Source organism: Aethalodelphis obliquidens, unplaced genomic scaffold (genome assembly GCF_003676395.1).
Source record: "Aethalodelphis obliquidens isolate GAN/ISIS:26980383/991018 unplaced genomic scaffold, ASM367639v1 scaffold10, whole genome shotgun sequence".
Classification (NCBI taxonomy): Eukaryota; Metazoa; Chordata; class Mammalia; order Artiodactyla; family Delphinidae; genus Aethalodelphis; species Aethalodelphis obliquidens.
The window spans coordinates 12970748-12986944 of NW_020837954.1; the positions used below are offsets into that span (position 1 = coordinate 12970748).

General features: G+C 42.6%; 1 protein-coding gene across 2 annotated transcripts in view; it reads left to right on the plus strand.

The window, feature by feature from the left end:
- Positions 1–319: 319 nt before the first annotated feature.
- PAX9 (paired box 9) overlaps positions 320–16197 on the plus strand; it is a 17386-nt gene continuing 1508 nt past the window's right edge. The window contains exons 1-4 of one of the 2 annotated variants that reach the window (XM_027111093.1): positions 320–509; positions 1273–1899; positions 5125–5267; positions 14504–16197. The exon at positions 14504–16197 is cut by the window's right edge and continues 1508 nt beyond it. In XM_027111093.1, coding sequence (XP_026966894.1) covers positions 506–509; positions 1273–1899; positions 5125–5267; positions 14504–14758 — 1029 coding nt within the window. In that variant the 5' untranslated portion in view covers positions 320–505 and the 3' untranslated portion in view covers positions 14759–16197. Of the gene's footprint in view, positions 510–1272; positions 1900–5124; positions 5268–5914; positions 7730–14503 lie in introns of those variants that run through there. The other variant, XM_027111094.1, reaches the window with a different exon arrangement.

The window sequence follows — 16197 nt, forward strand, 5'->3', positions numbered from 1 at the left end:
CATATTCAGACCAAACGCTTTCATTTGCTTATTCAGCATTTTTAACAGCCTGACTTTGCTGTCTGTTTGCGCTGCCCCTGGGAAGGTGTCAAACACCTCTTTTCATTGTATTTAGTCACCCAGGTGCTGAGCAAGATTGAAAGAGACAGCGGAAGGACTTTCCCGGACTGTGCTGTCGCTCAACGGACCAAACCAATCAGCATGCAGCTTGCCTTCGGGCCCTCCTCTTTGGGGGCGTGTCCCTAGTGAGTGATAGACGGAGCCGCCCGGCCCCGCTCAGCCCAGCCCACGTTGCTGCTTAGATTGAAATGCAGAACTCAAGCCTCTTTCATCGGGGCACAGACTTCCTTTTACTCCTTCCTTTTGCACTCTCGCCGCCTCCTCCCGGGGAGAAGCGGAGGCACCAGCGGCCCGGGGGAGCGACACACCGGGCCACTGAGGCCACGCGAAAAGCTTCTTTCTGGGGGTGCGGAGCTGGGGCCCGGTTGGTGTACTGCTCGGAGCAATGGGTGAGTGGCGGCGGGGGACGCTGTCAGAACCGGGAAGGGAGGGAGGGAGCGAGCGGGCGAGGGAGGGAGGGAGGGCGCGCGAGGGCGCGCACCACTGAGCGCTTACACTCTCCTTATTGACTTTGCTTGTGTTCCTACAACTTGTAGGAACACGCTAAGGGTCAGCGACGCACAGCAGCTCAGTCTGAACGCGGGCTACTGGGTTGCTGCTGTTGATGCCATTTTCTGATTTCAAGAGTAGGGAGAGGTTGCATCAGCAAGCCCCGCGGTCCCAGTTGCGGACCAAATTTTGTTTCACATACACGCAGACACGGGGGTGGGGGTAAAAAACGCCAACCAGAAAAAAAGACTAGACTTTGTCTAATTGCGCAGGTCCCAAGGCGGGGCGCTGGGGATCAAGGGGGAGCGGCACAAGGACTTTAGCGCCGAGTAGGCGAGAAGGAGCCGCTTGCAGGCGTCGAGACCGATTTCCCCGCCTGCTTCGGAGACTTTTGAGCACTCGGAGAGGCCCTGCGTCTCACCACTACATTTGTCTGTAGCGGCCTCAGGCACTGCCAGAATGAGGGAGGAGGGTCTGACTCGACCGCGGTGATTTGCAGCCGTTCCTCAAGGCTCGGGGACCTTACGGTTTGGTGAAAGCCCGGGTCCTTAGTCCGAGGCGGGTGTATCCGCCTTGTCCCATGACGCGCGCGGAGGCCGAGTGGCAAGCGCTTGTCCCAAACTGCGGATGCGCGTCCCCGCGCGCCATGTGTTCGTTTTGCAGAGCCAGCCTTCGGGGAGGTGAACCAGCTGGGAGGAGTATTCGTGAACGGGAGGCCGCTGCCCAACGCCATTCGGCTTCGCATAGTGGAGCTGGCCCAACTGGGCATCCGACCGTGTGACATCAGCCGCCAGCTACGGGTCTCGCACGGCTGCGTCAGCAAGATCCTGGCGCGCTACAATGAGACAGGCTCGATCTTGCCAGGGGCCATTGGGGGCAGCAAGCCTCGGGTCACCACCCCCACTGTGGTTAAGCACATCCGGACCTACAAGCAGAGGGACCCCGGCATCTTCGCCTGGGAGATACGGGACCGCCTACTGGCGGACGGCGTGTGTGACAAGTACAACGTGCCCTCGGTGAGCTCTATCAGCCGCATCCTGCGCAACAAGATCGGCAACTTGGCCCAACAGGGCCATTACGACTCATACAAGCAGCACCAACCGGCGCCGCAGCCGGCGCTGCCCTATAACCACATCTACTCGTACCCCAGCCCCATCACGGCGGCCGCGGCTAAGGTGCCCACGCCGCCCGGCGTGCCCGCCATCCCCGGCTCAGTGGCCATGCCGCGCACCTGGCCCTCCTCCCACTCCGTCACCGACATCCTGGGCATTCGCTCCATCACCGACCAAGGTAAGGGCTCGGGGACCGGATGTGTGTATGTGCAGAGCTTCCCGCCGCAGCCTCTCTGGGGTCTCTGTATCTGCGGCCTCCGGGGGGGCCCGCGTCTATCCCACCGCCTGAGGCTTCTTCCTTTGGGAACGTAAGGGGCCCTCCCATGGGGTGTCCTGATCTCATTAACGTGAAATTCATGCCCTTCGTTTCCTTGCCACACGCAGTCTACTGCCTCATCTCAAACGACCAGACCCACAGCATCCCCCCATCCCCGACACATGGTTCGCATTTTCCACCCTCCCCCGCCTCGCGCGCCGCCGCAGCCTCAGACCAGCTCGCTCACTTGGAGAGCGCCGCCGGGGCCGGACTTGGGGCGCAGCCGGAGAGGCCCGAGCAGGCGTGGGGCTGCCGGCTGCAGACACTGCTGCGGGCAGCTTGTTTGGGGATCAGATGCGGCCGCGAGGAGTCGGGCACCCTGTGGAAACTGCAGTGTTCTTCTTGCATTCTGGCAATCAGACCAAATTTGCTCAGGCAGGAAGTTCAAATGTCACCTAATTGGTTTCATTCTTATGCTTCACTTCATTTTCCTCGGAAACGGAGGTCCTGAAGTTACTACTAGTAACTTGCGTGTTACAGCATTGCTCATTCGGGGACTAATTTTCTGCTTTATTTCTCTCCTTGTCCTCCCCCTCCTCCCCCCTCCTCCTCCCCCCCCCCGACACTTTTTACCTTAACAGATTTCACTACATATATGTCTTAGGAAGTGGCACCAACTACTGCTGTGATGAAGAGAAAATTCACGCGATTTCATGCTGTCCTCTTTTCTGTTCTTTCCCGTTTTTCCCGCGCCTGCCGCTTCCCTTTAGGGTCCCCCAGTCCCCGGGAATGTGAGTGGACATCTAGTCCCTGAACGTTTTCAGTGGTGCCTTTCCTTTCTCACCCTTGACCTTGCGTGTGGTGTGTCTTTTCTGCTCGCTAAGAACGATTCCTCGAGCCCCTGTGCTTAGTCGGGCTTCCGCAGGAGACCCGAGGTTGTTTTCTTTTACTGCGTTGTTAAAACGGGACAAAACAAAACAAAAACAGCGTTAACTTCTTCCTCGGTAGGGAGAAAAGAAAGTAAAAAATGCCCTAGACGCAGAATTTAAATAATGCAGAGATAAAGAGCCTACCTTCTTAATTTCTCAGCCAGAAGTTTAAAAAGAGCAGAGGAAAAATTAAATAGGAAAAGGGGAAATAGTTCCTTTAATTGTTTCCTGCCTTTCTCGGTTGCCACCACATTGGCACAATTATCTTTTTAAATAATTAAAGCATAGCCCTGATTTCTCATCTTCTTGCTTTCTGACTGTGACTTTACAAGATCCTTCTAAGAGCCTGGTTTTGTCTTGTTCGGAGCTGGTTGGAGCTTTATTTGAAGAGAGTTTGCCCTTGATTTATAGGATAAACTGACCTCACTGACACTTAAAGGAAGCCCCGGTTCATGGGAAAGTGTGAGATCAGCAGAAATGGGGGCGCGCAGGGGGATCTCAATTTCTTAAGATAACTTCAGGCTTGTGCCCACCGATTGCCTTTTGTCTGGGAAGGCAAGAAGAGACTGGCAGTTCTGGGCCAAAATACAGTTTCCTGGTGCAAATTGGAACACAATCTAATTCTTTGGAGAGGGGGAGGCATAGTGAAAAAAGACTGACAGAGTTGAAAAGAAAACTTTTCTTCCCTAGGGAGCCTACAATCAGACCAAATGTCAGTTGAAAAAGTATTAGATTATGGAGAGGAGCAACTCTTCATTCTACATGTTGTTGATTCTGGATACCAGCTTTAAACAACCTGTTTTCTGACAAGTCTGTGAATATAAAATGATTAGTTCTACCAATGATCGTTTCTACAAAATGATTGCCCCTTTGAAGCACTGTATCAGATGGAAGTATTTAAAATCAAGTTGTAGTAGTTTTGTCAAACTTCATTCAGTCCTCTACCCATGGGTCCCAAAGACCAACTGCTCATAGTTTTCAAATATCTTCTCTTTAAAATTCTACTTGCTCACTTAAAGATGCCAGTGATTCAATATGTACACCTCTAGGTATCGTGGTAATCAGTTTACGCCCGTATAATTTTCTTTGCATCTCTATTAAAAACATAAAGGGGGCTTCCCTGGTGGCGCAGTGGTTGGGAGTCCGCCTGCCAATGCAGGGGATGCGGGTTCGTGCCCCGGTTTGGGAGGATCCCACATGCCGCGGAGCGGCTGGGCCCGTGAGCCATGGCCGCTGAGCCTGCGCGTCCGGAGCCTGTGCTCCGCGGCGGGAGAGGCCACAACAGTAAGAGGCCCGCAAACCGCAAAAAAAAAAAAAAAAAAAAAAAAAAAAAAAACATAAAGGATAGCTGACGGCTTTACTTCTTTTCCAAAATACTTATACTTTAATTATCCTAACCTTTTGTTTCATTGAAAAAGAAAACCTATAACCTTACCTCTGACACTGGTGGCATTTACAGTGGTAACTGTAGTATTTATTTTTTAAGTTATATGCACATAACCTCACGTATTTAACGTGTAGAGATAGAGCATCAAGGGTAGTCTCACACAAGGTAGGCACATACGGAAGGCAGAAACCTGTGCACCTATGTTTTGCATGTATATTGTGGGCATCCTTTAGTTATTTGTTTGCAAAGGACTTTGCAGGTTTTTTGTTCCATCTGTTGACAGAAGTACTAGATCTCCACAGCACAGTGAGCACTTTTCTGGATGTCTCTGAGAGCCAGCATAGGCGCGGTTAGGCCTGGGAGACCCTCTCTCCCTTTTCAGTTAGCACCAGTCTCAGATTTTTGTCGAACCCCAGTCGACCCCGGGTCAGGACTGGGACCGTGGCTTAGGAATGGGGAGAACGGCGCATCCAGTTTCACGGGTTCTTTCCCCGATTTGGGAAAACTGGGGGAAAATTCTCAGATTCCTTCCACTCGTTTCCCCGGGGGAGCGAGGACAGGAGGAGGTAATCAAAGGCCGGATGAAAAAGAAAAACGTATCTTCCCGCGGGCGTGGGGAAGAGGGCGGGGAGAGGCCTACTTCGAGGCAAGTCACCTTGGCCGAGCCCTGGGCTCCCGGCCGGAGGGGCCATTCCCGCACCCCTGGGAGGCGGAGGGCAGGGGGACGGCAGAGGTCGCAGCCCTCGCGCTCGCGGGTCGCGGGTTCGCAGCCGGTCTCAGGAGGGGGCGCGCGGTTAGCCCTCCAGCCTGACGCCCTCTCCTCCTCCCCAGGAGTGAGCGACAGCTCCCCCTACCACAGCCCCAAGGTGGAGGAGTGGAGCAGCCTGGGCCGCAGCAACTTCCCCGCCGCCGCCCCGCACGCGGTGAACGGGCTGGAGAAGGGGGCCTTGGAGCAGGAAGCCAAGTACGCTCAGGTGAGGACGCGAGGGCCCCGCCGGGTGGGCCGCGGGGGTTCGGGCGACGGAGGCCCCGGGCCCCTCTCGGAACCTCGACCGAGGAGAGGCCCAGGTCCACTCCCCGTGGCGGCCACGAGCTCCAAGCCGGGGCAATGGGGGCGGGACAGAGGCCCGGACCCGCGAGGGCGTAGTGAGGCCTCGACCCCCGCGGCCCTGGAAGCGCCTCCGGGCCTGCTCGGCCGCTGGAGGCGCGGGGAGGTCGCGCCTGAAGCCTTTAACGCGGCTCGCGTCGGGGTACACTTACCCGGGAAGGCGCCTCCGAGGGGCCGGGAGAGCGGCCGTGGGTTCCCAGCTGCGCGCTGGACGAGCGGTCTGCACGCCCCAGGGCGCGCCGCTGCGGCTCCTCCCGCGCGGGCGGTCCGCGGCTCCCAGAGAACGGGCGCGCGTGGCTGGTCCTGCGACGGCGAGGAGAGGGCAAGCAGATAAACTGCGTAGTTACCATTTCCCGATTAAAGGTCACGTCGTAATCTCCCCAGGGAGGTTAGTGAGAAAACCTCAAATTATACGGACCGGCTGTGGACCGTTTAATTTTTCTTTCCCTCTCGCCCTCCCCCGACTCTCCATAAGAAAAATTAAAACACCCGTGTTTTTTTTCTTCCTTTGAGAAAAACTAAGCAACACCGCAACAAAAGCCCAGGAGTTTTGAGTCTATATTCATCACCACGGTGGAGTCAGGAGTTCAAAGCTCTCAAAAAAGCAAACAACAACAAAAACAAACCTGGACCTTAAAGCAGCGTAAGGTTTATTTGAGCAGACCTGTGTAGGTTTGCAGATTTCTTCATACCAAACTCCAATTCCAAAGCCTCAAAATACCCAGTTTTCATTTTATTATTTTGAAATCTTAAAACTTTTAATGTTTTCTTATCTGTTAAAATAAACTTTTTAAGCACAATAGGACTTGCAACGTTTATTCAATTGGGAAAAAAAATCCTAGTCTTTATTTTCCCTAACAAACCCCATTTTCAGTTCCTCTTCCCTCCCTTATTTTGTTAAAACAGAATCCCATATATATTAGTAGCTCTCCCATGACAAATATCACAGAAAATAGCAGCAAGGAAGGAGGGTCCCTTTCCTGAATCTCCTTCTACCGTAAAGAATGCCAAAGAGAAATTGTAAGAAAGTTTGTCACTACCTTCCACAGAAGAGCAGGTAGTTCATAAAGAAGAGGCATTACGTACAATGGCACCATTGCCACTTACTCAAGTTATTAACCTTTTAGAGACTCCATTTTTTTCATCTATAAAACAGGGAAATAATAGGGTCAACCTCAAGAGATGTGAAATTTCAATGAGATAATGCAACTATAGGGCACATAGTAGGCATTCATTAAATATTACCCTGATAGAAATGGCGTTAGAGATTGCCTCAAAAAACAAGAAATTTTTTCTTTTGTCAGAATATACTTTGGTCAGCCAGCTCATAGTCAAAAAGTGTCAAGGTATTTTGTTAGAAACAAAAGAGCATCTATAAAGCACCTAGTATACAGAGTAGTAAGCATTTAATTGGTGCTCAGTAATGTTTATTAGGTCTTCATTTCCTGGAATAACATTGTGAAGTACAGAGTTGAAAATAAAGGTCTCTAATTCCCACATGTAGTTGATGAACCCAGTTTATATATAAAGCAGCATCATAATCCAAAAATCTTTATGATTACTTTTATTTTTACTCCTTTGAATTATAGACCTAGTGTATTATCTTGTTTAGAAATGGTTAGTTAATACATACACTTCAAAATGAAACTAATCAATTTAAAATAAAACACTGTGTCAAGTAATCTATCCTGCATATTCTGAACATTAAAAATCCATTACATTTTATACAGTGAATATCAAGTCACTTAATTATCAGATTTATAAGAGTAAGTAACTTAAATAAGTGGCCAAATAAGTATTGCTCTAAATGCTTGAGGACAAGTCAAAATTTTTTTGCAGAAGAAAAAGACATTTGTATCAAACTTTCGTTTGGAAAGTTCTTAATGGCAATATGCTAATCTTCTGCATTGCCATGTAGCAAGATAATACAAATGATGTAAAATATCAAAACTTGAAAAATTTCTGTGCATAATTAAATCAGTAGCTACTCTATTATGATTATCAAAATAGTGCTTAATGCTGAAGGTGTGCTAAGTAGACACATACACTTAGACTGTGTCATTTTGTGAGCAGTTTTGGAATTTAGATGTTGATTTCCTTGAGAGTAAAATTATACATTAAAACTTGCTCATAAACAAAGATGCAAATGTGTGTTGTGTGTGTGTATTCCATACATATATGCATTTCTCCTACAAATATTCAAAGGGTAGTTTTATTTTTTTTAAGTTATATTTCAAAATGTTATCAGCATATGTCCATTTCCACAACCCTAGTGTAAACTTAGGTAAAACTTTTCTCTATTTGTATTATAAACAAAAATTGAAAGTCTTTGGCAAAAAAAAAATTCTCAAAATTTTTGCACATAATACTTTTAGTGCATTTATGGTTGTTATTAAATAGTGTAGTATTATATAATCTCAGTTTCATTTTAGTATATAAAGGAGGAAATCAAGGGTTCAGGATTATAGGATTTAGAGCATAATCCTTTGTCAGAATATACCTGTAAAATTACCAGAGGGGCTGACTTGACAACTGATCATAGGTTCTATTGATTACTGTAATCTAGAGTTTCTATTTTCAGCTTAAACTGCAAAGAAAGATGCCCGATTGCTAGTAATTAGAACCTTATGCACACATCTATCTTGTTTTTAAAACATTAGTTTAGAATATTCAAACTGTACACTTTAATATTACACTGCAATTGATATTTTATAGTGCCATTCTGAAGTCCTTATTGTCTATCTTTGAGGATAGGAGAAAAAGGATATTTATTTTGGCTTTTTTCACCCACATTTAATATTGGGCTAGAACTCTTTAATCTCATCTAACTCTGAATGACAATAATGTTCTCTGGTTCCTAATCGCTGGTCCTTTTCTGTGGAAACTGTAAAACCTCTCTTGAATGCAACTGCATGGCAAAACAAAACAAAAACAAAAACATACAGAGAAATATGAGGTTGGAATAGATCTACCCTTATACGTGGTACTTAGTGAATTAATGCCTCATTCTAACAGTTTATAAACAGTTGTATAGTTCTTGAAATTTTCTTTGTATAATTGGGCATGCTTTCTCAGAAAAAAATGAATATCTGGTACTCTAATTAAAGTCATCTGAATGGCAGATTTATAATCTTTGAGTATCTTCATTTTGGGGTAGTATACGTCAACTCAGACAGCAAGTTTAATATAAAATTAGCTACAAATTGAGATCTCAGGAATGGAGAATAGTCTATAAACACTTGAATTTATGAAAAAGTTCAGAGTTAAATGAGATGTGAAAAGAGTTTAATTTGGAGACAAATTAATCTGAAATTCTTATGAAACATTCATTTATACATTGTATTTGAAATAAAGATAGTATTTCAGCATACTGAATATAATTTTCTAGTGCATTATTTAACAGACTGGCTGTCCTTGCAGACACACTGTTCTTGTGAAAATATAAATGAAGTTGCCATGGATTTTTCTTCATATCAAACAAAGTTAACTTTGTGTTAAAATAATTTATAATTTTGTAGAGAATGCAATTTTAGGCAAATGCCAATAGTCTTTGAAATTCATGTTATTTATTATGAAAAATATTCTTTGACCTGATTAACTTTTAACTATGTTTTAAAACAAAATTAATGATTATGTATCGCTAAAATGTGTCATATAAAATACAAAAAAAAGCAATTTAAATTTTTTTCAAGGCTACATCAATTTTAATAACATTTTGGAAAAATAAAGTTTAGAAAAACATTTTAAATAGCAGCTTTCCATTACCTAGAGACATTTAGATCTGCAATTACCCATAATTAAGATCCTTTTGGATGAATGTTGAAACCATATTTACAACCATCATTTCGTCAGATTTATTCTACTAGGTTATTGCATAACGAATTAAGAAGGGTAGAACAGCAGTCAGAAAAATGATTTTCACCAAAAAAGAGAGAGAATCTTGTTTATTTTCAGATCTGAAGCTTTTTCTTGCTTATGATATCGAGGTTGAAATTCTAGGTGAAGCACATCTCTATTTGTGGCTGAACCTACTTTATTATAAGGCCAAGGTAAACTGATTTTGTCGTAAGGGAAGAACCAGGTAGAACTGATGAGTGGATGAAAGACTGTAGATAGAAGACTTGGCACTGCTATTTGCATTTTCTTCAGGAGAAAAAATGTTGAGTAGACAACTACCAGCATCTGAAGAATAGTCTATAACATCTAATTGCCAGACAGTTGTCATACCAGTTTTTCACGGTCACAAGTGTTTGGATACTAATGCATTTCCATTTTCTCTGGGGGTGGGGGTGGGGAATAAATGGAATGACCATAAATCAAATAATGAAATAGCTAGGTTACAACTTTTATTGACCTTTTCAACAGCTTTACTCATTTTGCTTTACTTAAAGTGTAATGCTTGTTCGGTGATAAAGGGTGCCCAGTTTTGGTTTTTTTTTCTGTTGTTTTTTAAAAGCAAGAGCAACACATCTTTTGCTTTCAAAAGGCTGCACTAACTTAAGTATACAAATGATTATGAAACGCCTATAATGTGTCCCATTTTGTGGGGATGTGAGATGATTAAAGACAAGTCCCTGTCCTCAAATTGTTTACAGTCTAGCTCTCTGCCACTATAGCTTCTCGACATATTCACTTAGGAATATTTTTGAAAACTGGCAAATCTGTATTTCTAACATTTTAGAACAAATGCAATGAAAACTCATACTTTCATTCTCTCTTGTGATGGCCTTAACTAGACTGCATTGCATCTTATGTATTTTTTCTGGACTCTTTCGTTTAATGTCAGTGGGATAAAAATACATCTTTTTCTAGAAACATTCAACAGAGCAAGGAACTTACTTTTTCCAGGGTATACAATTTGGTCTATTTTATTTTGTATTAATAAATCTCGTTCTCAACATTAGGTAGAAGATAGTTTGCCTTAGGGAGGACCCTTGTACAGTTCTTTAGAGGAAAGGATTCTCAGGGCTTTCATGGAAGATCCACATGAAAAAGGGGTTGATGGATTGAGGTTTTATTTATGGAATCTTTAGGTAAAGTCATTTTCAAAAATGAGATTTCCATTACATGCCCATTGCTGGGGTTTCATTTGGAAAATTTGTTTACTCTTCCCTGGGGATTCCATATGTTGGTCAATTTATAAATCATATTTACATTCTAATTAAATAGAGTAATTTAGCATGTTTGCTCCCACTATATTTATGGTGTACATTTGGTAGTCTCTACTCAGCCTAACTAGCTTTTCAGATTAATTACATGCCCTTCACTGAAAACATTAAACAGATTTGGGAACTTTAAGTCATGTACTCTTTTATTGGAAAGAATAAACAAACATCAATGCTACCTGTAGTTGTTTTCCTTTGTGGTGGAAAATTTTACTCTTTCAGTGATTGCATCATAAATAACAATTACTTTACCTGGTAGAGATTTATACCTTTTACTAATGTCATGTTTCAAAATTAATAGTGAGAAAATTGATGTGTTTATTGAGTTACTAGAATGAATGAATAGTGAAGGTGGCAGGTACGTTTCAGTTAAAGCATGCTTGTTCTCTTATCTTGCTCAAGCCATTTTTTAAAAATTTCTAAATCTGAACTTTAAAAGTAAAAAGGGAAATTAAGACAAAACTTTTCCACCCCAAATCTAGGTCATAATTAAACCTGAGGGAAAGCTAAGAGCTATTTTTAAACTGTTTAAAGATTTCTTTTTTTTTTCTTTTAAGCAAACACTTTATTAGCCTCCCCTTGCCTTTTTCTACAAGACGAGGATGTCAAACCTCTCTGAGCTTCCCTTCCCAACTTTCCTTTCTGCAGTACAGAGGGGCCCACATCACTAAAATGACTCTAAATATATTGCAGATTTTAGAGAACTTTGAAATATTTCATACTAATAGGACTAATAGCATGAAAAACAAGTTTGCCTTAATAGAAAATGGACAAATCTGGAAAGAACTCTTAGTGTTTTCTACACCTGACAAACAAATGTAGTTATGGAGTAAGTAAGGCATCTGAAGGTAACAGGGGCCTAAATCCAACATTTTCCCTCCCCCCAAATCCTAGGAGCATTACCTAAAATGAGAGTCTAGTCCAGCCTGGCTTCTCAGGGAGAACATCTCTGGGCAAAAAGAAGTGGACCCATGTAAGAGATTGTGGACATTACATCAGAATGGCTGAAGAGCCCCAAATAAAGGGGTCACATCAGAGAGCAGTGGTTCCAAGGGCAAGGGTGTAAGGAAGGGAAAGGGACAATAACAAAGCAAGTATTTCAGAGAGAAATGTAATGTTGAATGATAGAAAAAATATAAAGAAAACAGAATGAGTAGGAAAAACTTAGAACTCACCAATACATTTTTTTCTGCTAATGTATTACTAAACAATATGCTGTTTCTGTATTATAGTAAATAATCTAACCTATGTACTTGGAAAGTGTTGAGCAAAGGTTTTCATTATTTTAAAAGTAATTTCAACCTTAACCTTCTTATTTTATGATTCTTGGTGCACATTGGCACAAATAGTATAAAATATTAATTAATGCTAGAATGGAAGAGGCCAAATATAGATGCAAACACCTTTCCATAACTGAAGTGGAACAATCCCTTTCCAAACTAATTTCTCTTAGGTTATTGGGAAAATTCTAGATAATAATGATCAGAAATAAAATCTCTATGCAATGCTAAATTTCTTCTGCAATTTGACAGTTGTCTATCTTCATACTCATCTGTTGAGAGCCTCAAAGTGTAGCTTTTTTGAGCCATTTTCTAATGAGCCATTTTCAGAAAGAAGGAAAAAGAGTTTCTTTTAGAAGTTAAGAAACAGAATTAGGATCTAAGAATGAGAATCAGGTTCTAGAAGAGGAAAGAATCTTTTACCAGGAAAGATGCTCTAGTTTGAAATTAAATTGTATCTATCTTTTAATTGTCTGGAAGAGTAGCATGATTTGCTACAGAGGGTCCTGCAGCAGACAGGGATGATAATTTCTTTTAACACATGGCCATGGACTTGCTGATTGGCCTATAGGGTAAATGGCTAAACTCCTTAATCTATATTCTTTTGTATAAAAAGAGGATAATATTTCATTTGTATTCAACATTGATGTGCAATGGCTTCTTTGTTAAAAAACAGAGCATCATCCTTTGTAACACATTTTAATTTCAATTGAACATCGCATTGTACTCATTATAAATTATCTTGTAATTATAAACTCAATAGGTTAAAATGAGATACAATTTGTCAGTTCCAATTATTCGATAAAATATGTTGGATACTTCTTAGTGCTTGGGACATAGGACAGATTCAGGAAACCTCAGTTTCCTTTCCTCTTCCCCATTTTTCAAAGAACAAGCACTCTGACAAAAAGAACATAAGGTGTGTCTTCTTATAGAACTATGCAAAGCTAACTCCTCTACTTTTATTCTTATTTTGTCAGAAATCCACAAGTAGTGTTAAATCACATTCATGTATATATTCTACTCCATGCATTACTCTAAATTGAGAAAATCATTTTTGAGACCCCACTGTTGCATTCTCACAGATGTGGAAGTGAAAATAATAACCAAATGAATTAAATTAGAAAACAATTTCTGTGTTGCAATTGAATTGGAAAAAGTATCCAACATATGTCCGCTTTTCTTACCTCTAAGGCTTAAATTGGTTTTATGAATAATATTTCTATTACTTACATATAGTTTCATTAGGAAATATGGTGATATGTTTGTTTATTCACATCACTACCAGGAAACAGGATTTTCTTTATTTCTAAACAATGTAGAAATGTTTTTAAAAATTTAATTAATTAATTTTTGGCTGCATTGGGCCTTCGCTGCTGTGCGGGCTTTCTCTACTTGCAGCGAGCGGGGGGCTACTCTTCCTTGTGGTGCGCGGGCTTCTCCTTGAGGCGGCTTCTCTTGTTGCGGAGCATGGACTCTAGGCACGTGGGCTTCAGTAGTTGTGGCACGCGGGCTCAGTAGTTGTGGCCCACGGGCTCTATAGCGCAGGCTCAGTAGTTGTGGCGCATGGGCTTAGTTGCTTTGCCGGGTGTGGGATCTTCCCGGACCAGGGCTCAAACCTGTGTCCCCTGCATTGGCAGGCAGATTCTTAACCACTGCGTCACCAGGGAAGCCCCAACAATGTAGAAATTCAGGGGGAAAAATGAAGTTAGTTGAAGAAGGATGCCGAGTATTCATGCCAGAATGAGGATTAGAAATCAGGGTGTTTTTGGTGTTGTTAATAGTAACGATACCAACAATAATTTATTGGTTGCCAAGAGAACACTGGCTTCTAGGCAGACTTGCCTGCCAGCGTTGCTGCATTTTGTTTGCAAACTAACATTTTACATTTAAATTCATTTCAAGAGATTTATCCATGTGGCTTCTAACAATTCAGATCACAGGGCCCTAAAACTTAGCAAGCAAATTTTCCAATTTCAAAACCATGCATATGCGATTCTTTTATATTCTGACAGTTTCCTTTTTGATAAAATAGCTTTGGAAAATATACTCCCAATTGTCATTAAAGAACCCTTCTAGACAAACTGCCTGATTTTGCATGCCCTTCGTCCAACAAGCATTTTCAACATGGTTTTAAAATATGGCCCACGTTTTATTTAACAAAGGTCATGCTCATTTTGAGTTTCTAAAGTGACAGCCCATACTCTGCCCTTCTTTAATGGAAATGAAAGCTATACCAACCAGGCCCTTCACAAATGCCTCAACAAAAGAGTCAAACAAAACTGAAGTATGGGGAGGGTTGACAAAGGCAGATAGAGAGCTGAATGGATTCTAAGAGTACTTAATCACAATTAATTCTTTTCTCACCCTGCATTTCCTTCCTGTAATTCCAAGTAGCAAGAGCAAATACTGTGAATTTTCTGGTTGTAGCCTCCTCAAAATCTTTGTGGAAAGAATATGTTTAAGTAGCAAGACTGTGAATGCATTTAGAATATAAAAAGAGTCAAGTCTAAACAACAACAACAAAAAATCAGAAAGTAGGGTCAGAATATTGTTACTACTCAGAACTGACATTCTGCTTCTTTCTAAGAACTCGTGAAATGTCAACCGCTCTAATGTGATTATTTTCACCTCTTCTCTTTTCCTACTCCTCTTAGGCACCAAATGGTCTCCCAGCTGTAAGCAGTTTTGTGTCAGCATCCAGCATGGCTCCTTATCCTACCCCAGCCCAAGTGTCGCCTTACATGACCTACAGCGCTGCTCCTTCTGGTTATGTTGCTGGACACGGGTGGCAACATGCCAGTGGCACCCCACTTTCCCCCCACAACTGTGACATTCCCGCGTCGCTGGCGTTCAAGGGAATGCAGGCAGCCCGAGAAGGTAGCCACTCTGTCACGGCTTCCGCACTCTGATGGGAGATTCCGTCTGCCGCAGCTTCACCCGAGTCCCGCCCCCCCTCCCCCAGCACACCCTCCCCTTCTTCCCTGGTCTCGGATCCCACCCCTCTGCCCTCCGACCCTCCTGCCTCGAAAGCTGGCTTTACGGACTCACATCCTCTGTGCTGATGACACTTAAATATCTCTTACCATAACTTCTCTCTCACAGAACACCTGACATGACTGTAGGAGTTAAAAACAAAAGCAATGTTAAGGACTGAACGAGACGTTTGTGTTGGCCACACACTGTTTTAACATAGTGAAGAAACCTGCACCCCTCAAAGGGCTTAAGGAACTTTTAAAACTAGTCTTTGGTAAAACCACATGTGTATATTTATTCTAAATCAACCTGAACTTCTGAAACGTGCAATTGTTGAGATTTTGCAAAATCAATAAAATAGGTATAGAAAAAGTTATGCTACACCCTCTAATCAAATAAGGTAACAAAATAATCCTTAATTCATCATTAGGAAACCAATCAATAATTGACTTGAGTGATCCGTTGTTTATTTTTAACAGATGGCATATTTTGTTGGAAAATATATGTATAACTTAAGCAATATCTGAATTTAGCTCCTCCTGGTGTTTTGACTTGGTTCCAAATACAATAATGTTTATACTTTCTATTAGTTTGTAAATATGGACTCTGGTGCATTTGTGTTTTCATTCCATGGGATAGGCCCCTCCCCTGCCCCCACCCCTCTCTATTTTTTTCCTTTCTTTTTGCAAAGGTGACTTTCCGGCAATGTCTTTGTCTCTGTTTGGTGGTGGGCTGCTCAGGCTCCTGGACCTGGACTTGCCCCAGATTTTGTGTGTGCAGTGAAGGCTTCGACATCTCATGAAGGACATTTTCTTTCTACAACAGAGGACTCAAAACACAGATAAAACAAGCCAGTCTCCCATTTTGTATCCCAATCAAACAACACACATGCCAAGCATATAAAGACAAGAGGGTGGAAAATATCTGAACAAGGCTCTACAGGAAGTCACTTAGAAACTTAAGTTTAATGTGAAATGCTTTGCAAAGACACTTAAAATGAACTTTATGTTAAGAAAACCACTGTGAAACTAAATTGTACTGTTATTGTTGGCTTACCTGTGTGTTCAGCAGTCTCAGCCCAAAATTACGTTGTAATTTAAAGACAATGGAAAATTCTGCTCTAATGAATGTAAAAATGGCTTGCTGTGAAGTTTACATTGTTGTACAGAAGCATGTTTCACGTGTAGGTAAACTGGTGGTGGTATTAGAAATACAAATGCTATTTAATTTTTAAAAATTCCCTTTATTCATTTCTGGAGTTACAGGACACAGTTTAACTGATGGATCTTTCTAAACCAATTTGTTTTTCACTTTAGTGTTAATCATAGAGCTGAGGGTGTGTGTGTGTGTGTGTGTGTGTGTGTGTGTGTGTGTG